Here is a 26,686-nt window from a genome sequence, read left to right as displayed (position 1 = left end):
ATTAGCTATTTTAGCAACGCATTGTGCGTTGGCTACAGTACCCCTGCAGTAAAAAATAAATAAAATGAAATTACCACATAACATGTATTGTTGTTGTATGTAATTTAGTGTATTATTGCATTATATACACATAGACGTGTCTGTAACACCGCCTTAGACCATTGCCTATATTTTTTGAACACTGTAGGTAAGTACAGTACCAGCACCCTTCAGACTTGTCTGTTGTGTCTATTCAGCACCTGCACCATTATTGGAGTGTTTTTACATTCTGGAGCACATCACCAACACCCACCGATCTGCTTGTGTCCTTGTGCTTAGTGTTCCAATGCTCTTGGTGATCAGTGCTTCGGCACTCTACAGTCTGTGTGTTACTGCTCAGCGCTTCGACGCTTTGGTGTTACGCTTCGGCACCTTGGTGCTTACACTCAGGTACTCGGTGCTCGACGCTCGGTGCACACTTTTGACACTCGGTGCACGTGCTTCAGTGCTTGGTGCATTTGATGCTCGGTGCACGCGCTCGACGCATCGACACTTTCTGCACGCGCATCGGTGCTCAGTGTGGCGCTTCAACGCTCGGTGCACCCGCTTGGCACTTGGTGCACACGCTCGGTGCTCGACACTCTGTGCACACACATCGGTGCTCGGAGCGTCGCTTCGACGCTGGCACTTCGGCGCTCAATACTCGGTGCATGCACCTCGGTGCTTGGTACACATACTCGACGCTCGGTGCTCGGCGTGGCACTTCATGCTCAGCGCTTCGATGCTCGGTGCACGTGCCTCGATGCCTGGTACACGCACTTCGGCGCTTGGTGCATGTACATTGGTGCTTGCACATGCTCAGTGCTTAGCACTCAATGCACATAATATCCGGCTTCCACAGATGTCTGACTTGCAACTCTAAGTTGCCAGCGTCTGACCCACATGATGACTGTCTGGCTTGCCTGGGGCCAGAGCATGCTGCATCTGCCTTGACAGACAAAACAGACTGCCTTCTGTGCACTAAATTTCAACTGCGCACTCTCCGCCACAGGGCGAAGAAGGCAGTTGAGGGTCACTCTCCTCGTCTCAGGCTTCTCACTCTGAGTCAGCCCCGCCATCGGAGTCGACAACGCCTCCACTCAGACTGCAGCTGACACAGAGCCCATCTCCAGACACCAGACATGCTCGATAACGTTTCCCCAGCCCATCTACGCAGCCATAGGGTTACTCTCCCTCTAGCAGGGAATGCCATCGCCATAATTCACCTCGTAGGGAAGCGGGTCACCTCATCGAAGAGGACGATCTCGATCTCCTTGTAGGGACAGGTGCCAGTTGCACCGCTTGTCGCTCAGTCGGCTGTTCCTCCACAGACTCTGTCGGCGCCACCTGTGCAACAGCAAGACCCACCTGAAGGGACATGGATGCGATCTCTAGGGACTCATCAGACATGGAACCCCTCCTCTATGAAGAAGGTTTGGACACAGAGTCTGTCTCACAACACTCCGAGCAGGAGCATGTGTCAGAGGTGTTGGAGACGGATGACCCCTTGTGGTCGGTAGTTGAGCAAGCAGCTCGTCACCTGGGGGTTGAGTGGCCAACCGTGCTAGAACCTTGGCGGTCCCTTTTTGAATCACCATCTGCACAGGTACATCATACCAGGATGTTTCCCGCATTCCTGGGTTTTATTAAAGAAATACAGTCCACTTGGGGGGCTCTGGCCTCATCTCTTGCTACATACATTTGGCAATGCAGGGAGCAGACACAGTTGGGTTGGCATCTTTTCCACCAGTAGACATTGCTTTCGCTGCTCTGATGAAGACCCCGACACTATCAGGGTTGACAAAGAATCCTGCATGCCCTAAAAGGCAATGCAGGACTACGGAGGTGCACCTCAAGAAGGGATATTTGGCAGCAACAGAGGCAGTCAGGTTATCTAATATTGCTAGCCTGTTAACAGTTTATCAGGTAGTGCCTATTAAGGACCTCCCAGAACATCTCTCAGTGTTCCTTAGAGCCGAATTGGGATTAGTTGCCCAATTACTGATGAAACTAGCCCAGTTGAATGCTAGGGCGCAGAGACGGAGCATAGCTTCGTTGGTGGTGGCTAGAAGGCAGCTCTGGCTCTCGAAGGCGAGATTTAAAGAGCCTGACAAGGTTCTCCTGCTAGATGCCCCTATTACACCGGGGCACATGTTTGGCCCAGCGGTGGAAGACATGCTCCAACGATCTGCTAAGGCTCGGGAGGCTTCAAAGCAGATGGCGCAAATGTGGCTGCATTGGGGTTTTCAGCTGAAACGCCCACAACAACAGCAGCAGTGGCGTAGGACACCACCACACCAGCTGGCTTGCCCAAGACTTGACAATACTACAATGGGCAGTAAGCCTGTCTTCACTAGACCGCAGTGGGGAGGTTGGTTTTCTGGAGGAGGCGGTAGACCACGTCCTCGTGGCCCCACGCAGACCTCTCAGGAACAGCCATAGACCAAAAAGCCCTGAAACATCCAGGCCGTCTCCAATCCACCTCTACACTCCTCCACAGCTCCAATTCTGACAACTATGCACTGATGACATCTGGATGCACAAAACCATAGCCATCAGTTACAGCCTTCAGTTCCGGTTAACCTGTTAAACCCTCAACCTCCCACAGGCAATTTCCGCATGGAGGGCTATGACCTTAAATAAATCACATTATCTTCCAAAGTATAGACAACACAGGCAAGGTTCTGGGCTTTATTTCAAGGTAACCCCCTGGCCATTAGGACTCATATTTGATATAAGTCTTACTCAGTACCACACTGGAAGGCGATAACCAAAAAAAAAAAAAAAATGCATTTCGTTTGTTTATATTCTACAGTCATTTTTTCACCTTGTAACAAATGAAAAGAGTCAGATTTTTTTTCCAATGCTTCCCCAACATGTCTACTACACTGGATAAAAATTGATTGAATAAAGGGATCAAATTCTACATGAGTTTTTACATAGCTAGGCCCAAGGGTCCCCATACCTCTCCAAAAATGAATATTGTGTAAATCTTTATGGCCAGTCATACACTAGTTTCTTGAGCAAGATCTAAAGGGAGGTTACCTTCTGGCACCTCACATGCTATACATTGCCACATGAGTTAGATTTTGTAATCCTCTTTTTTACTTATTTGTCCAATATTTCATTCAAAAGGTGGCCTTTTTGGAGAGCTTTGGGGTGCCCGAAATGTATCCATATTGAGTATGCATGACATATACTCTCAGTTCATATGCCACAACTGGACCAGGGGTCACAAATGGAGTTTAGAAAAAGGGGCATTCAGAACAGAAAATAGGAGACACTTTTTTACACAGAGAATTGTGAGGGTCTGGAATCAACTCCCCAGTAATGTTGTTGAAGCTGACACCCTGGGATCCTTCAAGAAGCTGCTTGATGAGATTCTGGGATCAATAAGCTACTAACAACCAAACGAGCAAGATGGGCCGAATGGCCTCCTCTCGTTTGTAAACTTTCTTATGCTACTGCACAGATTTGTGTTTGTGCAGGAGAATGTTGCTACTGAGATTTTTTTGTAGCTCTGAATTTTCAGTACCTGACTGTATTTTTGTTACTCACTTGCTTGAAAGTATGTAAATGTGAAGAAGCAAAATAATTAGTTTTTTTTTTTTTTCAAAATAAAGTGGTTACACTCATTCAAGCACTGCTGACACGTGAACATATGTTGATTATTGGATAAAGGCATCTGCTAAATGTCTATAATAATAATAATAATAATAAATAATAATAATAATAATAATAATAATAATAGTTTGCTAAACACTCCCATGCAATAATCTAAATCAATGAACATCAATGAGAAAATAATAAAGACGGCCGGGAAGCAACAATTACTTCTTGAAACTTGTATTGCATCGTAAAGATCAGGGACCGTATACAGCAGCACAGCACAGATGAGACATGGTGTTGCTCTTTACTATGCAATAAAAATTATTTTAAAAAATGTTATTTTTATGTGCCCCTTGAGAGTCAAATGGTTGCATTTTCTAATAACATTTACAGTAAAAAATACATATTGAAAATAACAATAATAATAATAATAATAATAATAATAATAATAATAATAATAATAATAATAATAATAATAATAATAATGTAGTGTGGATCCATTATACTTACAAATCCTGAAGAGGCTCCAATCCATCTTCAAATGCGTTGAATCCGCGCTCTCCAACCCAGAAAGTCATTTTCGCCGTCACTTTCACTATTATCCATCTCCAAAACTTCAAAAAGACTGAATCGACTTCTTTTGGGATGCTTTGGAACACTGCTCGCCATTTCGTTCGATTTTATAAATTTTACAAAATGAAAAATGATCAGAAAACGGTAAGAAACCTTGATCCTATGTGCATAATGCTGCGCACTCGCTTGCAAATATGTGTCTTGTTTACTTCCGCACATCGATTACTCTTCAATAGATTAGGCTATAAACAAAGTCAAGGTATGAATGGAAAGCTTGTGACCTCCCCTACAACGTGATCCCTGAGATTTCACCATCAACAGACATGTGTAAGACCAGAGCAGCAAAACGCACAGCTAGTCGATCGGAGTTGTTTTTGAACCGTGAGGTACTAGACACATTGCGAAGGGAATATCTCAGCAGTGAAATGGCGAATTCGAAAAATTCCTTTGCTGTTTGATGGTAGGAAAACAACGTTTTTGATATTGAGTCGTTTTTTTTTTTTTTTTTTTGCTGTTTTGCTTTTGTAATAATATTACAGATGATTTTTGAAATATAATGTATAACTGCACTACCTTGTCCCGCCTGCGGGACACAGGGGGCGTAAGAGGTTAACCCCCCCCCCCCATTGGAGAGTGATGGTAACCGCAGTGAAGGACTACAATCAGTCTTCAGCCCTGAATGTGGAAATACAAGCGTTGCTGAGCAAGCACGCTATCCAGCCAGTAGACCTTACTTCAGTCGAGCAAGGGTTCTACTCAAAATACTTCCTGTGCCAAAGAAGTACTGTGGGCCCTATCTTGGATCTGAGGCTACTGAACAAATACCTTCAGGTGTTACCGTTCAGGTTGCTCGCGCAGCGACAGATCATCCAGTCTTGTCTGGTACGGCGACTGGTTTACCACTGTGGACTTGAGGGATGCATACTTTCATGTCCCCATCTGTCCCGGTCACAGGAAGACCTGCGTTTTGTCTTTCAGGGCAAGGCTATACGAGTTTCATGTCCTTTCATTCGGCCTGTCACTCGCTCCTTGAACCTTTTCAAAGTGTATGGATGCCATTCTGGCCACCTGGACGACTGGCTCGTCTGTGCCCAGTCAAGGGAGCAGTTGGTAGAGCACACAGTGTGGGTCACAGACCACCTCCAACGACTGGGTCTGAAGGTGAATTCAGACAAGAGTCGTCTCATGCCGAGCCAACAGACCGAGTTTCTGGGTCTGCATCTGGACTCATTGTCCATGGAAGTGACCTTATCGACACAAAAGTTGCCTCAATAGAGCAGTGTCTCTCCCTGTTCAGGTTGAGAAAAACAGTGACCACGACATTATGTCAGTGCATGCTAGGGTTGATGGCTGCCGCCTCTCAAGCCTTTCCATTGGGCTTACTACACCAGAGACCTCTTCAGGACTGGTTCAGTGCCTTCCTATTGCGTTCCACAACGAGACAGACATTGCAAGTTAGAGGTTTCCCAAACTTGCTGGAGAGCCCTGCGTTGGTGGAAGGTTCCATCCAATATCCGTCAGGATGTGCGCTTGGGTCCCATCTTCCGGAGGGAAGTGATCACCACAGACGTCTCCAACAAAGGTTGGGGAGAGGTCTGGAATGGGAAAAGGACCCGAGGAATGTGGACAGGACCTTGGAGGTCAGCCCACATCAATGCTCTGGAGCTCAGAGCGGTGGACCTCGCCCTATGGCATTTCTTGCTGGTGCTTCGAGGCAAGCACATGTTAGTGCGGACAGACAACACCACGGTAGTGGCGTATATCAACCGCCAGGGCGGATTGCGGTCCCACAGGCTTCACAAAATGGTAGCACGGTTATTGCTGTGGGCACAACCTCGACCAATCTCCCACCGGGCGGTCTATTTGCCAGGCCGAGTCAATCACGCAGCGGATCTCCTCTCCAGAGGCGGTTCCCTTGCGGGCGAATGGCTCCTTCACCTTCAGGTGGTAGAGAGCATTTGGCAGTGGTTAGGTAGAGCGCAGGTGGATCTCTTTGTGTCGGGAGCATCCACCAACTGCCCACTGTGGTTCTCGGTAAAGAACCTCGACAGCCCCCTAGGAGTCGATGCGCTGGCCCAGAGTCCCGAGCCAGGGCTCCTATCAGTCGGTCTCGTTTGCTAGTCAGGGTAGAGAGAGCGACAGTGATTCTTGTCATCCCTCGGTGGCCTCGGAGAATATGGTTTTCGAACCTGGTGCAGCTCTTACACGGTCACCCGAGGGAAGTCCCTCTGCGAGCAGACCTCTTATCCCAAACCCAGGGAGGGCTGTGGTGTCCGAGCCCCGAGCTGATGCAGCTATGGGTTTGGCCCCTGAACAGGAACACCTGTCAGCCTTAGGACTGTTGACGGTGGTTATTTCGACCATTCAGAGTGCGAGAGCACCCTCTACTAGGTCCCAATATACGTACAAGTGGCAATTGTTTCAAGATTGGTGTCTGGCTGGGGGCTCTGACCCAATATTGTGCCCTATGGCAGTAATACTACAATTTCTTCAGAAGCTTTTAGATGAAAGGAAATCTCCCTCTATACTAAAGGTGTATTTAGCCACCATATCGGCTTGCCATGTATGTTTTGACATTTGGTCACCAGTATGCCATTTTTTGGCATCTCAGTTCCTGAGGGGCGCAAGGCGCTTGCGACCTCCAGGGAGGGCCAGCTTACCATCGTGGAGCCTGTACTCGCTTCGCAGGAGACGGGTCTAGGGTCTCCATGCGTCCTAATCCGGCTTTCTTGCCGAAGGTTATATCCCCGGCCCATGTGAACCAGTCGGTGGAGTTGATAGCATCCCCCCCTTTTCTCTTCCTTAGAGGAAGAACGGTTACACACGCTCTGCCCAGTGCAAGCATTATGGTGCAATATTGACCGTACACGAGGCGAGAGGCAGAGATAGCAGTTGTTTGTATGTCATGGTTCTAAGACCTTGAGTCAGGCGTTATCAAAGCAACGTCTTTCCCATTGGATTGTGGATGCTGTTAAGTTAGCATATGAAACTGCAGACCTTCTGCCGCCAGGGCAGTTGAAGGTGCATTCCACTAGGGGGGTGGCGACTTCATGGGCCCTCTTCAGAGGGGTGCCCGTGTCTGAGACCGCATACATTTATGAGGTTCTGCAGGTTAAATGTACTGGGTTCCGCTGTTCCATCATTCAGAGCATCTGTGTATCTGTGCACGATGCGGAGACATAGAGATCACTGTTTTATGGTGACGACAATTTCACCTATGGACAGGTGGCATTTCGAGCATGGACGTTGAGACGCTGCTCCGTACATGCGCAGATGGGATGCCTATGCAGTTGCATTATGATGTAAGGCTGTTCTGCCGCCGCATTTCTCCCTCACAACAGCTTGGATACACTATTCCTATGCTTGATGGTTATTTTCGAATTGAAAGGGAACAATAGGTTACGGAGGCAACCCTGTTTCCTTGAAAGAGAAAATAACCATCAAGTAGCAAGGTCGTTTCAGAAGCCTTCACGGCCTGAAGCAAAGGAGAATGTGATGCTGCATACACTGGGTATTCTAAGCCAACAAGGGGGGGGGGGGGGCTAAGATGTCAGTACATGTAACAGCCTATCGGCAGCTTTAACATAAGCTCAGCTAAATCCTATCGCCTGGGGGGGCGATATTCCATACTTGATGGTTATTTTCCCTTTCAGGGAACCAGAGTTGCATCTGCAACCTATCATTATCTTAGCCAGCCACGAACAATGGCGGATTTAAAGATTTCTTTTTTACTGTTTTCAATAGCACAGTTGTCCCTGGTGGTTGGAATGTGTAATTGCATGTACCTAGTGGTGAAAATAAGGCATGTCATCCATATTAATTGGCCATATTGTTTCATGTAACAACTTTTCCTGAATGACTTTTTTAGAAGACAGTACAGATATACAACGAATACCAGAAACCAAGTTAATCGGCCAAAGGGTTCACGAGGAGCTGTCATTTAAATATTTAAATCCAAAATGGAAGCCACACCATGTGACCTAAAAAAATTCCTTAATAAGAATTAATCTTGGACATGAGTGGACTATGTAAAAAAAATCTTGGAAGTCTAATAAGAATAAACTTAACAAAATGAATAGGCTTCCCCAGCATTCGGCATGGAAGCCTAACAATCCTAACAAAAACAATAGGCTTCTGATTTACTTTGCATTCTGTGGACTGGCTTACAATCTTACAGCCACGCAACGATTTAAATTTTAAGAAGATTGAACTCCCACTAACCTAATTTGTTTGTGAATGTGCTGTCTGAAAAAAAGTGTACAGCCTGATTGATGATGACCAGGTAAAACATTCCTGGTGAAATATATTAAAAAAAACAAAAACAAAAAAACAGAATTGTATATATGATAGTGAACTTAGAAAAACAGATGCTATAAGATGAAAACAAAGAAAAACAGATGCTTTATAAGATGAAAACAATAATAGCACAAATACTGTTGTATGAGCCAGTGGTACTAATACTGGTGTTCTAGCAAAACTATTATATCAGATCAGTACCAGACACAATCCTACCACATAACAACCACTGTGCAATGTGTTACAAATCCACCCTCATGGCTAATGTTTTAATCCCAGAAAGACTTGAGTGCAATATGCAGTGTAAAAAATGATTATTAAACTCATTTCCCTATTCATTTGCCTATGTACAAACACACTGTAATAGTAGTAATAGTGAAGTATTTGATGAGTGACTGTGTGCTACTCATATCTGACCCAGATGCATGAGCACAGTCTGGATTCCAACGTGTTATGGCAGTGCTGAGGCAATAGGTGCTGAACTGTGCTACTAGGTTACAATATAGTATCCAGATTAATTTACAGTGGCCCCTAGTGGCCAGGTACTGGGTGAGTTCAAACAGACACCTGCAGGGCTGGCCTTAGTCCTCCAGGGGGTGGTAGCTAGCCAGTATCCACTGCTTAACTTGAGGGTGTAAAAAGGTGTTTGACTGAGCTGTTGTGGGGAGTCCCTGCAGTGAGGAAAAATATAAGGGGTAGAATAATTGAACATTCAAAGTTAAGAAAGGCATCAAAGTTTACAAAAGATTATTTTTTTATCCGAAGTGCTTAAGTCTCTGTTTGTCTTGTACTTCCTTGGTCATTTCACCTTGAGAGTGCAATTGACCAACCAGCTGCTTCACCTAATAATTGATATGCTTTGCAGCCAATGCGATGCTTTGACCCAGAAGACATTGCTGGGGTAAAATGACCTGGGAAGTAAAGCACTAACAGACTTCTTGGAAAACAAGGCAAGCACACTGAGAACTTTCTTTAAGGTAGCGCAGTACCAGATGTTTTAAAATGGATATACTGTGCATGTGTGCTATACCATGTCTTTCTTTCAAAACTGCACATTTGAGACCCATATAGTGAATAAAAGTGCATAATAGGTAATATTTATGGAATTATCTTGTTAGCTTCAGTCAGTCATCCTTCCAGTCAGGCCTTTCTTGTTGTTTTTTGTTGTTATATATATATATATATATATATATATATATATATATATATATATATATATATATATATATATATATATATACATATATCCCCTTAAACCCCCTTTGTCTTTAATTTTTATCTGTACTGTGACATTAATGCCATGTGATACAAGCAATCTGGTCCCTGGACATTTCATCTCATTAATATCAGATACAACACTATAAAAAATCCAAAAGACCTTTAGACCTGAATTAAGCTTGGAGGATTTATTGCTTATTAATAAACAACATGTTTTAGCCATATGACATTGAAATCCTTTTAAAATGAAAATGCTACACAAATTAGATTAGTTTAATATTTGTAGGAATCAAATGCCAGTAAAAGGTTATTAAAACTCTGATTAGTCAACAGTCGGATACATTGTGAAAAGTGTTGAATTTAAATCAAGGGAAGTAATGTTAAAACTGTACAATGCACTAGTAAGACCTCATCTTGAATATTGTGTGCAGTTCTGGTCACCTCGCTGTAAAAAAGATATTGCTGCTCTAGAAAGAGTGCAAAGAAGAGCGACCAGAATTATTCCGGGCTTAAAAGGCATGTCATATGCAGACAGGCTAAAATAATTGAATCTGTTCAGTCTTGAACAAAGAAGACTATGTGGCGACCTAATTCAAGCATTCAAAATTCTAAAAGGTATTGACAGTGTCGACCCAAGGGACTTTTTCAGCCTGAAAAAAGAAACAAGGACCAGGGGTCACAAATGGAGATTAGACAAAGGGGCATTCAGAACAGAAAATAGGAGGCACTTTTTTACACAGAGAATTGTGAGGGTCTGGAATCATCTCCCCAGTAATGTTGTTGAAGCTGACACCCTGGGATCCTTCAAGAAGCTGCTTGATGAGATTCTGGGATCAATATGCTACTAACAACCAAACGAGCAAGATGGGCCGAATGGCCTCCTCTCGTTTGTAAACTTTCTTATGTTCTTATGTTCTAACACACTGACCATCGCATGCATATTGTATGAATGCATCTGGATTCCAGTGAGCCTTGTTAATACAGGGGAGAACACACTCTGTCACATGCATATAAATGCATCTGGATTCCAGTGAGCCTTGTTAATACAGGGGGAGACAGCTTGTGTCACTGATGTAAACTACAGTAAATGGTGGGAGGAATTAGTGGAATGATTTATCATTTGGTGTGTTGGTTTTATCCCCTTTTATTTATTAGCTTGATAATCCACCAGAGGACCGAATCAGTTCATTAGCAAACTTTTCATTTGAACACAGGAAATGTGAGCGAGATCTCCAGAATTTCACCTTCTAAAATCTCAACTGCCAGTGTTCTTTCATTTACTTAAAAACAGTACATATTTTAAAATGTGTAACTTGTATAGAGGAACAACATCCACGTGTAAATAATGAGGCTGTAATTACATGGTGGGTGTCTGGTAATGTGATAACCCACAAGAGCAATAATCAGAAGATGTGAATGGATCCCAGCCTTATATATCATGTGTATTTGTTTTTAGAGGCAAACAACTTTAGGCTACTCAGAACCCCCTATATGAAATGTCTGGGTAGTTTATCTCTGGTTAGGTAACTTTATTGGGTGTGTTTCTCTGATAAAATTATGCTAATGACAGTTTAGAGTAACTAGCTCTGAGAGTCCAGCTCCTAGTTCACATACAGATACATCTGTGTGCTTTACTGAGTCAAACAATTTGCCAACTGAGTGTCAAGTAGGTCTGGTTTCACTCATTTCTGTTGAAGGTGAAGTTCTTTTTTATCCATTGCTATTTCTGTTTAGATCAGTATGGACAAGTTGAGTGGGAAGCATGTTAGCGTTGCTCAGTGCACTGAAGCTCTCCTCATGTCTGATTTCCTGAGTTGAGTGGGAAGCATGTTAGTGTTGCTCAGTGCACTGAAGTCCACAGATGAAGCAATGTGCACTTAAGATTGTGCGACACTGAGGGAAGTCTTTGTAGAAGCAGTTTCTGCTAAAATAGTAACAATCCTATTAATACAACACTAGGGTAAGACACCATAGGGATCCATGTAGAGTTAAAGAGAGGCAGTATAAAGATGTTTACATCAGTTACATTTACAGTAGAAGTCAGGAGTCACCCTTATAAATGTTGCCCAAAGCAAAGTGTAGTATAGCATATTGAAAGCATGGTAAAGCATAGATAAACTTTTGCTGATTCTGAATTCTGTGATGTCTATGGCAGACAACTTGCAGCATTCAGAATGACAGAATGGGTACACACACAATAAATAAACAAGTGAGAGGAGACAGTAAAAGGAAACTAAGCAATGCAATGTGAAGCTTGTTCCTCTGTTAAGAGATTTACCTGGAGCAAATCAAACTTAAAAGCTGACAAACGCACTTTGTGTGGGTGTACTGGCAGCGTTTCAGTACCGTTTTAAAAAGGTATTGCTTACATGGACAATACCAGTATATTAGCAGCTGGACTTGTTCTATGTTGTCTATGATGAGCTCCTGTAGCCGTACCCTAGAATTGTCTCTGGGAAACTCTGGATCATTCTCTTCCAGGTCCCAAACACTCTAAACCCAGGAGCATTTTAGTGCTCCACGCAGCACTTGCTCCTGTCCTGTGAAGTAGCAATATGAAAGAAATGTTCAAATTCCTAACGTCTTCACTATAAGTTTTTCTCATTGTCTTCAGAAATATATCACCATCTGGTATTTTACTTCTGGATAAAACAAAAAAAGCTTGAAATGAAGTGGTCTTCTTTTCTTTCAGATTCTCTACAATTCAATAAAGAATGAAAAGCTAGAATGGGCAATGTAAGTACCTGTTTTTACCCCTTTTTCTCTGTGTTGTTCTAATACGTGTGTGCTCTGATGCTGTAGACAGTATTGAGTATCTCTATGTTCTAATACGTGTGTGCTCTGATGCTGTAGGCAGTATTGAGTATCTCTGTGTTCTAATACGTGTGTGCTCTGATGCTGTAGGCAGTATTGAGTATCTTTGTGTTCTAATATGTGTGTGCTCTGATGCTGTAGGCAGTATTGAGTATCTCTGTGTTCTAATACGTGTGTGCTCGCTCTGTTTCCTGTGGAAGGGATGAGGAGGAGCTGGGGAAGTCCATGTCTGAGCTGGTCAATGACAGATCCGACAGCGGAGTGAAGAAGGTGACAAGGATCGTGTACAGCAGCAACCCCTTCCTCCACATTCCACTGGCGTCTAACGCAGCTACCTACAAGCATGGGGTCCTGACACGCAAGAGTCATGCAGACATGGACGGCAAACGAAGTACGTACTGTGGTGTGGGAACGAAATCCATTCTTTATCACTGACTAAGTCAACACTGTATGACAGGTTGTGGCACTCGCCACACAAAGTGCTAGATATGTATCACTAGTAGCTAAATGAACTACAGTAAACCTAGTCAGGTACAAATAAAAAAAAAAAAAAACTATAAAGATTAAACTTAATAGGGTTAATTTCATAGTGATATGTAAATGATTAAGTTTTGTGTAATTTCCCTTTTAAGAGCAGCTTCAAAAAGGTGGCTCTCACAGGAGCTTCATGTTTCCTGGTTTGGCAGCATGTTCGAATGCAGACCGACTATGTAGGAAAATGCTCACAACCAAGTGTTTCAGGTTTGCCGAGTCTAGTGTTTGTTGTTTTTGTTAGTGTTGAAGTAAAAATAGTGTTTAAGTTATGTTTTAAATCGATTGTTGTAAACACTTCATAGAAAACATTCAATTAGCAAAACAAACTAGTGCTGCTGCAAACATGCTTATAGACAAGGCAATTGGGACTGAACACTGTGGAATTAAACTGCAGATACCAGCTGGGATTTTTCCTCATCTATAAGACTGATCTAATTTTTGTTGGAGTTTTCTGGATGACTTCATTCTTTGCCACTGTGGATTGGGTGAGATCGAACTATTTACTTTTTGGGGAGCTCCCGTTTATTTTAATTTTTCCTATTTTTTGTTTATTAGTTCAAACGCATTAGGACCATGAAGCTTATGTTTCAGCTACATTGTTTTTTATTACTTTGAGGATGGTTGTTCTTTGTTATTTATGATACAAATATATGGACTTTTTATTTACTTATTGATCTGTATTAAAAAATATATTCCTTACAAATTGTAACTATAAAAAATGTAAGAGCATGTGGCGGAGTGTCCCGCCCCTTTGATAATTTTGTTATTATTATTATATTGTTTATATATGGGCGGTCGAGCACCGTCCATCTTAATAAAGTCGGTCTTTATTGTGTAGTCGGTTGGAATCGGGTTAAAACCCCTTCCCTAATACCCTCGGCTGGAGTGTGGCTGGAGCCTTAAGGTAATTATTATATCAAATTAGGTAATTAAGGCTCCAGCCACAGACTATAAAAAGATGCACTCTAAGCTCATTAGGGGAGAGGAGTGTCAGAGGAGAGACCTAAGTCTGTGGAGGAAGAGAACAATTGCTAAGCATGCTTGTTATTTGTGTGTTTATTTGTTTGGCCAACTCGCCTTTTTGTTTGTGTTGTTGGCTTTGCTTAAACCTTTATTTTGTTTATTATTTATTAATAAAACACAGAGCATCCCCTGTGCCTCAGTTTCACCCTCTACTTCTTGAGTCTGTGTTTCTGGTCTGACGTCAGCCCTGCAAAGCCATCCTGCTCACATATGGTGTCAGAATGGGACGACAGTGCCTCCAAGTGTCAGACCAGAAATACAGTGGGTGAATTAATTTTTTTTCATAAAAGGAGTGTTTTTGTTTTGTTTGGAAGAAAAAAAATGGGAAGAATTGGCAGGAAAAAGCAGCAGCAACAGCGGCAGCAGGGGGTGCAGCAACAGCAGCACGGAGCCGGTCGCAGGTCCCGTTGCATCTCTACCACGCTGGATGTTTGCCTCACCTGTCTGGATGATGAAGAGTGGTGCTTCCTGTGTGGCGAGGTCAGGTACCTGCCACTCAGCCAGAGCAACGCATGGCAGGAGATGGAGGAGCCTGAGTGTCCAGCATCAGGGGGAGAGGTCCCACTGGCTCAGAAGCCGACAAATTCACTCTCCTCTGAGGGAATCTGGGGATGGCTGGTGGAGCCTGGGAGGAATGCTGAAGAGGCCCTCCCCGATGTGATCAACCTCCTGTGGGCCAGAGGTGGAGAGTGGTGGGAAGCCTGGGAAAAGCAACACTGCCCAGTGTCCCTCTCAGACATTGCAGACATGGTAATCCACTACCTGGCTGCAGTTATGGCAGAGCTACCACTTTCTCCAGCTCCATCGTCTCCAGCGCCAGAGGGAGAGGAGCCATCGCTGTCGTCTCCATTGCCAGAGGGAGAGCAGCCATCGCTGTCATCTCCAGTGCCAGAGGGAGAGGCCTCGCCACTGTTTCCAGTGCTAGAGGGAGAGGAGCCATCGTTGCCGTCTCCAGCACCAAAGGGAGAGGAGCCATCGCTGCCGTTTCCAGCATCAGAGGGAGAGGAGCCATCGCTGTCGTTTCCAGCATCAGAGGGAGAGGAGCCATTGCTGCCGTCTCCAGCATCAGAGGGAGAGGAGCCATTGCTGCTGTCTCCACCAGTAGAGGGAGAATGCCTGCTGGTTTCGCCTTCACAGCCTGAGGGGCAGGAGCACAAACGTCCACAGCAAAAGAGAGAGGATTCAGAGTGTCCGCAGCCCAAAAAAGGGAAGTCCCCAGGTCCGCAGCCCAAGATGAGAACAGTGGAGGAAAAGTGCCACTACAGCTGTTGGGGTGGGAGGAGAACCTCCCACCTTGGCCACCACCCCTGGCCCATTGCTGCCCCTGTTCCTGGGCTGGGACGGTGAACCGGGACTTTGGTGACTGAGGGGTGAGGTGGCCTTTGAGGCCATGTGTGCTGCGCACAAGGGGGGCCCATGTGTGACGGAGTGTCCATCTCCTTTGATTATTTTGTTATTGTTATTATATTGTTTATGTGCGGGCGGTCGAGCACCGTCCGTCTTATTTACTGTTTTGAGACCGTTGAAAAGACGGTCTTTATTGTGTAGTCAGTGGGGATCGGGTTAAAACCCCTTCCCTAATACCCTTGTGGGAATGATGCTGGAGCCTTAAGGTAATTATTAAATTAGGTAATTAAGGCTCCAGCCACAGACGATAGAAAGACGTACTCCAGGCTCATTAGGGGAGAGGAGTGTCAGAGGAGCGAGACGTAGGTCTGTGGAGGAAGAGAACAATTGCTAAGCATGCTTGTTATTTGTGTCTTTATTTGTTTAGCCAACGCACCTTTTTCTTTGTGTTGTTGGTTTTGTTTAAACCTTTATTTTGTTTATTATTTATTAATAAAACACTGAGCGTCTCTGTGCTTCATTTTCACCCGCTACTTCCTGAGTGTTTCTGGTCTGACGTCACCCCTGCAAAGCCATCCAGATCACAGAACAGTTTAAATAAGTGTGATAGTTGCTTACTCGCTGCATCATTAACATTACGGTTCTTTGTGAGAGTTTACTTCGTATTAGACTAACTGTTATCAGTTTGTAATAGTATATTGCTGTGCTGCATACTGTTAATGTGTTTTAACACTACTGAAATATTTGAATACAAGATTGATTTTTTGTATAATTTTGTCATGTATAGTGAAGTCCTTATTTACCAGGATCCCCTTTGATCTTATTCGCTGTCTTACTGTCTTGCTAACATTGGAGATAAAAATTGCTTCATGCATGTAGACTGTTTGTTACAGAATTGGTGGCCCATTACGAGATAAAGGTTTTTTTTTCAAGAAAAATTGCTTTATACTGCATTTTGATAGTTGAAGGTCTGGTTTAAGTAATAGATGTTGGTTTGTTTAATGCAAGTATGTCAGTAGATCTTTCAGTCCCAGGTAACATGCATAATAATAATGAAGACTATATTGATTTTACACTCGGACCATTTTTAACTAGAAGGGAGCCTTTAGCTGAAATAGCCACTAGGTTAAATTATCTTTATATTATGGAACTAGAGGTTGAGGTTGCCGAATTAGAGGATGCAGAGCAGCGTATTAACCCTAGTCATGGACTGGCTACTATCACTGATAACCTGGCACAAATTACTGCCAGGATTAATAGTGTTGAAGAGGAGGGTAGGCTTATAGGCCAAATAAATAGAGAGGAATCTTTAAGGCTCTTTGTTGATCAGTGGTTTGAGCATGTCATTAACACTGCTATGGCTAACTTTGAATAAGCCATGGTAAAATGCTTACAGAGGTGAGACAAAAGTTGGTAAGAAGAGGTATAAAAACTGGAGAAAAAGATTAGCTCCATGAGAATGTTTTCTTTTCCTTCAGCCAGACCATCTCCCCACCTTCTGTAGCTCTGCCTTTGATGATGCTCCAGTGGTTCCAGCAGCCACTCAATGTGAAGATCAGAACATAAGTATGACAAAACTCTCCATTAGGATAAATTTTCCAGAATACAGAGGAAGTGAAGGAAATTCAGATCCTATGAGTTCTCTTGATATGTGTGATGAGTTTTTGGCTCTCCATCCTCTGAAAGACAATGAAATAATAACTACTTTATCATATGTACTGAAAGGGTCTGCCAAAAGGTTGGTGGTGGGCTGTAGGTCAGAATATTTTTTCTGGGGCTAATTTTAAAATAGCTTTTTTAAAAGCTTTTTTACCAGCGGATTTGATCACAGAGGTGGAAGATTGAGTGCGCAGCAGAGACCAGGCCTCAGGTGAAGGAATTTGTGACTTCATCTATGATTTCAGAGCTATCTGTTTGAAATGGAAACCTGAAATGGAGGAGACAGAGCTGGTAAGATGAGTTTTAAATAATAACAACCCCAAGCTGGCCAGTTGTCTACAAGGAACTGTGAGGTCTGTTGCGGAGTTAGTACGTGTAGGATCTATGGTAGAGAGAGACTGGGCAGTACAAAAGGAGTACTGGACCAGGGTTAACAGCAAGCCACCTTCTGTAGGTAGCACCAAGAAAAGTCACCAAACAGCTACTAAGAAAACAGCTGATATGAACGTCATGCAGAATGTGAAAAAATCTAAGGCTGAAAAGATTCTCTCCGCTAATCTCACTCTGCTGGTGGTTAACATCGAAGTGAGAGATTTCCGAGGACCAGGTTTAATGGATACCGGGTTTACATTCACAGTGATGGGTGAGAAGCTTTGGCAGCGACTACAAAATCCAGATGAATCACTTGCATTGTGTGTAGACCAGGCTTTTGTGTTGACTGATGGCCACTCATACAAGTCACTTGGTAAAGTTTGTCTCACTTATTATTTTTATGAGAAATATTGGACCCTGGATACTTACATAATGTTCGATGCCCACTTGGCTTTCCTGCTAGTTTTAGGACTAAAAAAAAATAAAAAAAATAAATTTAAGGATTGACATGTTGAGGAGAGCATATGGATTACAACACTCTGAGGGTTTTGAATATTTCCCTTTCTTAGAGAAGGCAAAATGGGAATCTGCTTGGTCAACATTAAACATTGATGTAATAACTTTGGTTACTGTATATTTGGCTATCAGTCAAATTCCCAGAGCCGTTTCTTTTCCATTGGGGAAAATAAGATTGAGGAGAAAATCACCTTTGGGTGTACCTGTTGGCAAAAGTCATACTGACATTGCCATTGACTCTGCAGTACAATGATGAGACTTAAAGGATTTGTTCACACAATGACCATCTGTCTGTACCACTCATTTGAGAAAAACTGATGTCCAAACACACAAGATTTATACTATAGATGAGGTTCCAATTCGATGTTGGACATCTCCAATAAAAAGAAAAATCATTCAAGCACATCTGTGACAGATGAATGAAGATGGTTTCATTGAGCCATCAACCTCTTCATGGTCAGCTCCAGTTTTGTTAGTACCAAAGTGGGATGGATCCTACGGTTTTTGTATAGACTACAGACAACTGAATTCCAAAACTCATTTTAATGCTTACCCGATGCCGAATGTTCAGTACCGTAGACCTGTGATCTGGATATTGGCAGATAGCCATGGATAAAACCAGCACATCTAAGACTGCATTTTGCACTCCATTTGGTCTATATCAATTCCATGTTATGCCTTTTGGGTTAAAGAATGCTGCTGCAACATTCCAGCACCTTTTACGTGAATTAAGAGGTGGGTGCTGTCTAGTATATATTGATGATGTTATTGTGTATTCACCTACTGAATCTCAGCATTTGGAAGATCTCCACTAAGTATTCTCAAAACTCCATCAAGCCGATTTGACATTGAATCTTGCCAAATGTCATTTCTTTAAAGTTCTATCAAATTCCTAGGCCACATCGTATCTGGACAAGGAGTGGCTGCTGATACAGACAAGCTCACTGCAATTCAAACATACTCCATTCCGACTAACCTGAAGGAGGTACAGAGTTTTTTAGGTCTCACAGGATGGTACTATAAATTTATCCCTAAGTTTGCTGACATTACCTTAAATTTATCCCTAAGTTTGTGACATGGCTGCACCTTTAAATCACCTTAAGAAAAAAGGTGTGGCCTGAGAGTTGATGGAAGAATGCAAAAATAATGTTGAAATGCTTAAGGCTCTCTTCAATCTCCACCAGTTGTTGTTTATCCCAACCTAGATCAGACAGTCAGGGTATATACAGATTCCAGTGATTTGGGACTCAGGGTGGTTCTTCCACAGAGTGATGGAGAGGGGGAGCATGTTATTGCTTATGCTTCCCGCCTTCTCAACCCAGCAGAAAATAATTATTCTACATCAGAAAAAGAGTGTCTGGCTGTGGTATGGGCGGTTGAAAAATGGAGACATTACCTTGAAGGTGTCCAGTTTGAAGTGGTGACAGATCATGCCACCTTGTCCTGGGCTTTTAACACACAAAAGACTTCTTCATATCTTACAAGGTGGACTCTCCATTTGCAGCAATTTACCTTTAAGGTGCTGTATAAGAAAGGAAGTTTAAATACTGTCCCAGGTGTTCTGTCCCGTGTTACGGTTACCACTGAAGTTACAGTTGCAGTTTACATAGACAAGGTATGTTTTTGTATGGATGTGCCTACCTCCTTGGATGAGACAGCAGAGGCTCAGGCCAAAGATTCCTTTATTGCTGACACAATGATCAACCTGAAAGTGAAGCCACATACTGCACCGGAAAGGATATCACTTTGTGATAGAACAAGGGCTGGTGTATAGAAAAGTATCTGCCCAAAGGGGAGGACATAAATTCCAGCTAGTGGTGCCAACTTGCATGACGGACATGTTTTTAAATTATTGCCACTACAACCCTCTTGGTCGGTCATTTGGGATGACTTAAAACTCTGTTTGGTCCTTGAAGTCGCTTGGTGGCCATCTGTAAGAAAAGACATTTGGACGTACATCAAGCAGTGTTCTACTTGTCAAAAATATAAACCTTCTAACTGTAAACCAGTAGGTTTACTTCAGTCCACGAATGTTGAACAACGTGACAGTTAAACCCCAAAAATTGTTCAATCTCATCCAGGAGATTTTTACCAGGTGAGGAACTCCATAATATCTCGTTTCTGATCGAGGAGCACAATTTACGAGCCAGCTCATTACTGATGTATGCAAGGCCTGGGGAGTCGTCAGAAAGTCGACCACAGCTTACCATCCTAAAACGAATCTTTAAGAGTGAATTAACCGAACCATCAAAACTATGATAGCATCATTTGTCGGAGATCAACACCAAGATTGGGACCAATGGATCCATGAATTTCATTTTTCTCTCAACACAGCGAAGCAAGAAACTACAGGTTTTTCGCCTGCTGAACTTGCAGTGGGATTTATGCTCAAAGGGCCCCTCAACTGTTTGATAAGTGTCTCCATCTCCAGCCTCTGCATAACATTCATTGTTAAAACACCAACAAGTTGTGGTTAAAGAAGTCAGTGAACAAGTCAAAGCAGCTCAGACCAGGCAGGATAAACATTATAACCTCTGCAGACGGGATGTACAGTTTAGTGTGAGGAATACGCTAGCCCCTAAATGGCCAGGTCCAGCAATTATAAAGAAAAAGTTAGGACCTCTTAATTATTCAGTACACTGGGTTGATCAACCTCAGAAAATAGCTACTGTCCACGTGGTCAACCTGAAACCCTATTTTGGGGCTAAAACCCCGGTACTTCCTGGTGGGGGGGGTGACTGTGGCTTCGCCACACAAAGTTCAAGATAGGTATCAGTAGTAGCTAAATGAACTACAGTAAACCTGGTAGGGTACAAATGAAATTACAAATGAAATTAAAAAAAATAAATTAAAAAAACTATAAAGATTAAACTTAATAGGTCTAGTTTTATAGTGATGTAAGTGATGACTTTTTGTGTAATTTCCCTTTTAAGAGCAGCTTCGAAAAGGTGGCTACGTCTCTCTCACAGGAGCTTCCTGTTTCCTGGTTTGGCAGCATGTTCGAATGCAGACTGACTACATAGGAAAATGCTCACAACCAAGTGTTTCAGGTTTGCCGAGTCTAGAGTTTGTTGTTTTTGTCAGTGTTGAAGTAAAAATAGTGTTTAAGTTATGTTTTAAATCGATTGTTGTAAACACTTCATAGAAAACATTCAATTAGCAAAACAAACCAGTGCTGCTGCAAACATGCTTATAGACAAGGCAATTGGGACTGAACACTGTGGAATTAAAGTGCAGATACCAGCTGGGATTTTTTCTCATCTACTCGACTGATCTAATTTTTGTTGGAGTTTTCTGGATGACTTCATTCTTTGCCACTGTGGATTGGGTGAGATCGAACTATTTACATTTTGGGGGGCTCCTGTTTGTTAAAATTTTTCTGATTTTTGGTTTGTTTGTTCAAACGCATTGGGACCGAGAAACTTATGTTTCAGCTACATTGTTTTTTTTTTTTACTTTGAGGATGGTTGTTGTTTGTTCTTCATGATAAAAATATAAGGACTTTTTATTTACTTATTGATCTGTATTAAACAATGTATTCCTTACAAATTGTAACTAGAAAAAAATGTAAGAGCAGGTTAAATAAGTGTGGATAGTTGCTTACTCGCTGCATCATTAACATTATGGTTCTTTGTGAGAGTTAACTTTGTATTAGACTAACTGTTATCAGTGTGTAATAGAATAGGGTTGTGCTGCATACTGTCGTTGTGCTTTAACACTGCTGAAATATTTGAATACAAGGTTTGCCGTGTGTAGTTAGGTACTTATTTACCAGGAACCCCTTTGATCTTATTTGCTGTCTTGCTAACATTGGATATAATAATTGGCTCATGTCGATGTAGACTGTTTGTTACAAGGTTCATATACATTCTGTATCACTAAGTGAACACTGTACCACAGGTTCATGTGCATTCTCTATCAATCCAGTAGTTCGGGACAAACACCAATCACAAAATGTTTAAGTACAACTATTTATTGTGGAGAATGTGGAGTATGCAATTTTACAGAGAATTATGTTGTATATATGCTTTTATTTGGCATCAAACCTAACTCGCTTCTTGGCCGAATGGACGAGGCGGAGACCCCCCCAAAAAGAACAAGCCGGTCTCAATGCCGCGATTAGTATTAAATATAGCCCACTTGAAGGTTTAGCCAACCTTTAACAAGTGAGGCAGGCTACTAACGCTTAAGAGTACATTTTTGTAAAAGCATTTTTAGGATCCATAATTTGTTCTAATGTAAACTTGTTAAGCACTGAACAACCAACAACCTAACCATTTGATAAGGGAGCCTGGAACTTCGTGGCAAGAAGCTGCTACGATTCTGAAGGAATGAGAGGAGAACTGCTCAGCTGTGAATCTGGACCTGGAAAGAATCTGGCGAAGGTGAAAGAAGAACCAATGGCTGGTGACGATTGTTCCATTTTCGCTAACAAACAGCAGGTCTAAGGGTAATGCACCCTGAGAAAGACGGAGATGGATAAGAGAGAAATTAGTTATATGGGCTAACATTGGAGTTTTATTTCTAAACGAAATAGAAAGGGTTCCCTAACCTTTCTGGACAGTTTTACTTCTTTTGAGCAGGAAGGAAAAAGGTATCGGGTGAGGTAAATGCGAGGTCGGAGATACAGGGGTGAATTTGGGGATTGAATTTGAGAGCGATGTAGTCTCTGGAGCACCTAAGGAACCCAAGAAGGCTAAGAGAAAAGGACTTAAAGGTTTATCTAAAAACTGGGAGGAGTAGCCGGAGCGGATTAGAGGCACCAAGAGAATATGTGGGTGGTGATAGGTAAGCAAGCAGGGGGAGAAAGAGATTCTGGTCGTTGAAGCCCTTTCAGGATTAGAGAAATGTGTGAGTTGACGAGTGTAGAGCTGGGATGCTGAAAATGAGTTTGTAGAAAGACTGGATGCCAGAAATTGAAATATTGATGGAGGAAACTCTTATAGCTCCATTCTTAAGGGACATAATATAGGATGATACTACAGGCATTGAAAATTAAGGGAATGGAATGCAATTCCAAGATGATCAGTATATTTGCAGTGAGTGGGGAGTGATGCTGAGAAGAGTTGTTTCTTGAGCCTGCAGAATTAGGGAATGCAGCGGGTGGCTCACATGAATGTCAGGTCTGAAAAGGGAGGAAACTGAGTTGGCAGGAGGTCGTCTTCAGGAGCTAATGCTCTGAATCTCTGCATTTGGAAACAAGAGAGAATTGGTGATTACATTTTCAGATGGCCGAGAATGTGTTGAACTCTGAGAATGAACTGATGAGTAACAGGTAACCAAATAATCCTTCTGAATGGTGGGAGGATGAACGACCTTGGTTAATTTGTACTGTAGCTGAATTATGAGTGGAGAAGAATGGATTTTTTTGGGCCCAGTAAGACCCCCAAAAGGAATGCGGCTACAGCAACTGGATACATTTCGTACAATGATGAGGACTGATCGGGGATAGGAATGCTGATGAATTCTTCGGGCCATGCAGCAGAAAACCATTTTCCCTTGTAGTTTCCTTCAAAGCCGGGAGAGGGAGCTGCATCTGTGAACAGTTGAATGTCCTCATGTAGCAGGAGACACGCTACATAAAAGTAATGCCGTTCCAGACTTTTAGTAGGAGCTCCCACACATAGAGTTCCTTGTTGCAAAAAGGATTGATGAGTATGACATTGTTGAGGAAATCAACAGAAGGGATTAAGAGAAGGTAGGAGATGAAAGCTCTTTCTTGAGGAAGTATCCTCATTGCATAGTTTAAATGGCCTAGGAGAGACAGAGGATTGCATTTGGTAGGAGGGCGGCCGGACAGAAAACGATTGCTCCCCGAGGCTGAAAAAGATTGGGAATCCAGGGTGAACTAGAAACTCGATGGAAGTGAGAGTTCCCAAGGTCTAGGGGGATGCCGAGATTTGAAAATAATGATTTGAGGATCGCTATTTTCTGGACAGGGGAAGCGTGGGGAAAATCAAATTGAAGAAAATCATCCAGGAGATTCAGCACAAAAGGAATGCGGTAGTTATTAAGGAGGATCCAGCACAGCGCTTCTGACAGGGTATTGAATATCTATGGGCTGCTTTTGCTGAACATCAGATGAACAGAAAAGTTAATTTGAAAAGCCACTGTCCTCCGACGATGTACCTGAGGGCAGGCTGAATGGCCATGATTTAAAAATGTGTTTGATGTATCGGCTTTAAACCCATGGTTGGCTTTCCCAGCAATTTTGATTAAGAATATGGCGTGTTCAATTTTTGCATATTGCAGGGAGAAAGCTTTGAGAGGGATTAAAATTATTGATGCTGGGTGTGGTGGAGTTATGGTGAGCGGAAATGAAGGAAGTTACAGGCGGAATAGTACAGGTATATATAGTATAAATGGTACAGGTATACATAGTATAAATCCGACAGCTTCCAGAGTATGCAGTATTGCAGCCCTGACCATCTTTTGATCTGGAGGGATGAAAAGATGAGGAGGATTGTGAGGGAGGGACATGAGGGGACGGGTTGGAGGGTCAGTGGGTTGAGCAGTTGAACCGCATGCTGAGCATACTAGAAGCTGAAGACCTGTGAAAAACGGGAGAATATGTATTGATCCAGTGCACCCCAGTAGACTGGTTCCATTGTTGGAGATGGGAAGCAGCTTTGGTAGAAAATACTTTGCAGTATTCAAAGAAATGGGAACCTCCGAATCTAACTGAGAAGTCTAAAATGATCGCCATAGAATTTAACCAACTAACGCCGTAGAGGTCACTGCAGGAGCCTGCTGGACGCCTGCAGTGAGGAGGAACAGAAAGAAAAGCATTTCACAGAGAAAGGACCACTATGGGGGCCTGCTGGGCACCCATAGTGGCCAGAGAGGTCACTGCAGGGGCCTGTTGGACACCTGCAGTGAGGGGAGGGAGCTGAAAGGTTATAGTTGGGGGAGAAGGGACTACTATGGGCGCCTGCTGGACGCCCTTAGTGGCCAGGGAGGTCACTGCAGGGGCCTGCTGGATGCCTACGGTGAGGGGAGGTAACCTGAAAGGTTGTAGTTGGAGTCAGAATGCTCAGTAACTGCTGAATGAGCCTTTGATTGGCAGGCGCTGTGATCCCACCTTTGGAGTTTTCCGGATGCAGACGTGCTTCGTGGAAATGCATTCGTTGCGGGGCGAGGTTTCAGTTCTGCTTAATATGCGGAATTGGGCTTGTTTCTTGAGAGTCACAGATTGGAATTTGTAGAAACATCCATACTGGCATGGGTTGAGCTTGTTTTGTCGTCAGACTTGGCAACACTGGGAGCGAGCTGTAAAGCAATGATTTGTGATGACGTCATAGCACCTACGACGGGAGTGATGTTCCAGAGTTGAGAAAAATAAAGTAAACATATTCTCCTTACATGCTGTAGATTTAAAAGTTATGTTATTATCTACAAAGATAATGCTAGAGCCTGGGGATCTTCCAGTCTCTGATGTCAGGAGTTGCGGAGGACCGAGTGGCCAGGTGGGAGCTACGGTAGACAGGAGAAGCACACATCTGGGTAGAGAAGTTCGGAGTGGTAAATACCACCGACCGAAGTTGTCGTGGAGTTGGCCCGGGAAGGGCTGGTTGAACTGGTTGAGTGGATCTCGGCTCTGGGAAACCTGCAAACAGAGCATCACCCGACAAAACCGAATAATCCAGAATATTGACCGCGGTGTGTGCATTTATGATTAAATCAAAACGTAACTGAGGGGAACGTGAAGAGGGTATTTATAGTGCTAACAATCTTAATTAGCTAATGTGTAAATTGAATGATTCAATTTGGTGACGCAGGTTCATATTGTCAAAATTCGCACATACTCTTTTTATTCCTATATATCCTGTCTTTCTTAAAGCACCTTCCGTTGGTTATCATTCAAGGTTGGCAAATCCCGCATTCAAGAGCCAACACCGAATCCTGCATTGAGGTGTCAAAGACTAAGCCTTATCTTTTGAAGGTCTAATGCCGTCCAGTATTATACTACTGTGTGTCTGATACAAACATCTACAGAAAAACCGCAGACCCCAAAATTATTTATTTCACGTTCAAACTCTACAGCTTTTTCTGCAAATTACCTCTGTTTATTACTGCAGTGAAATCTTTATATAAACTAAACATGTATGTTATTTGGTTTAATTGATATTGCAGTGTCTAAAAGACACGTTTTGTTTAGTTGGAGAAATTGAACTAGCAGGTGAGAATCAAGGTTACAGCATTAGTTTGTATACCAGGCTTTAGTAAGTTTACTGTTAGAGTTACAGTTTATACTGTTTTTATTCTATTGTTTTGCTCCTTTTAAATACAACATTCTAATAGCTGTATTATTGTAATCTAAATAAAAGATTTACTTCTATCGCAGGGGCTCCTTTTAGATCAAGTCTTAATACCTTTTTTCAAATAAGATACATGATTGCTCAGTCATTTAAACTATATATTTGTTTAGCTCCCAGAAATATAGCAGCAGGTCTAAGACTTTAAATTGTTGATTCAATTATTCTGTTCTCATGACTTTAAAATACTTGCTTTTAAATCAGACTCACTCTTTTCTTTAAATAAGAGACATGAATGTAAGTCTGCTCTTTTAACCGGTTTCCCTGTACACTAACACTTTTTAGTTTTTCCATTACAAGATTATTATTTTTCTACTTTTAAACAACTACAGTAACAGAACATGTATATATTTATTTCACAGTATGTTTTTCCTTTTTTACTCAGCTCAGCA

At 42.7% G+C, this 26,686-nt stretch overlaps 1 protein-coding gene across 1 annotated transcript in view; it reads left to right on the top strand.

Annotated features, from left to right (window-relative positions):
• LOC121296849 (PH and SEC7 domain-containing protein 2-like) overlaps positions 1–26,686 on the top strand; it is a 249,354-nt gene that overhangs the window by 183,460 nt on the left and 39,208 nt on the right. The window contains exons 9-10 of the mRNA XM_041222713.1: positions 12,407–12,450; positions 12,729–12,919. Coding sequence (XP_041078647.1) covers positions 12,407–12,450; positions 12,729–12,919 — 235 coding nt within the window. The remainder of the gene's footprint in view (positions 1–12,406; positions 12,451–12,728; positions 12,920–26,686) is intronic.

This window comes from Polyodon spathula, chromosome 22, assembly GCF_017654505.1.
Source record: "Polyodon spathula isolate WHYD16114869_AA chromosome 22, ASM1765450v1, whole genome shotgun sequence".
NCBI lineage: Eukaryota > Metazoa > Chordata > Actinopteri > Acipenseriformes > Polyodontidae > Polyodon > Polyodon spathula.
Note: the sequence above shows the minus strand (reverse complement) of the source record. Positions and strands in the feature narration are given on the sequence as shown.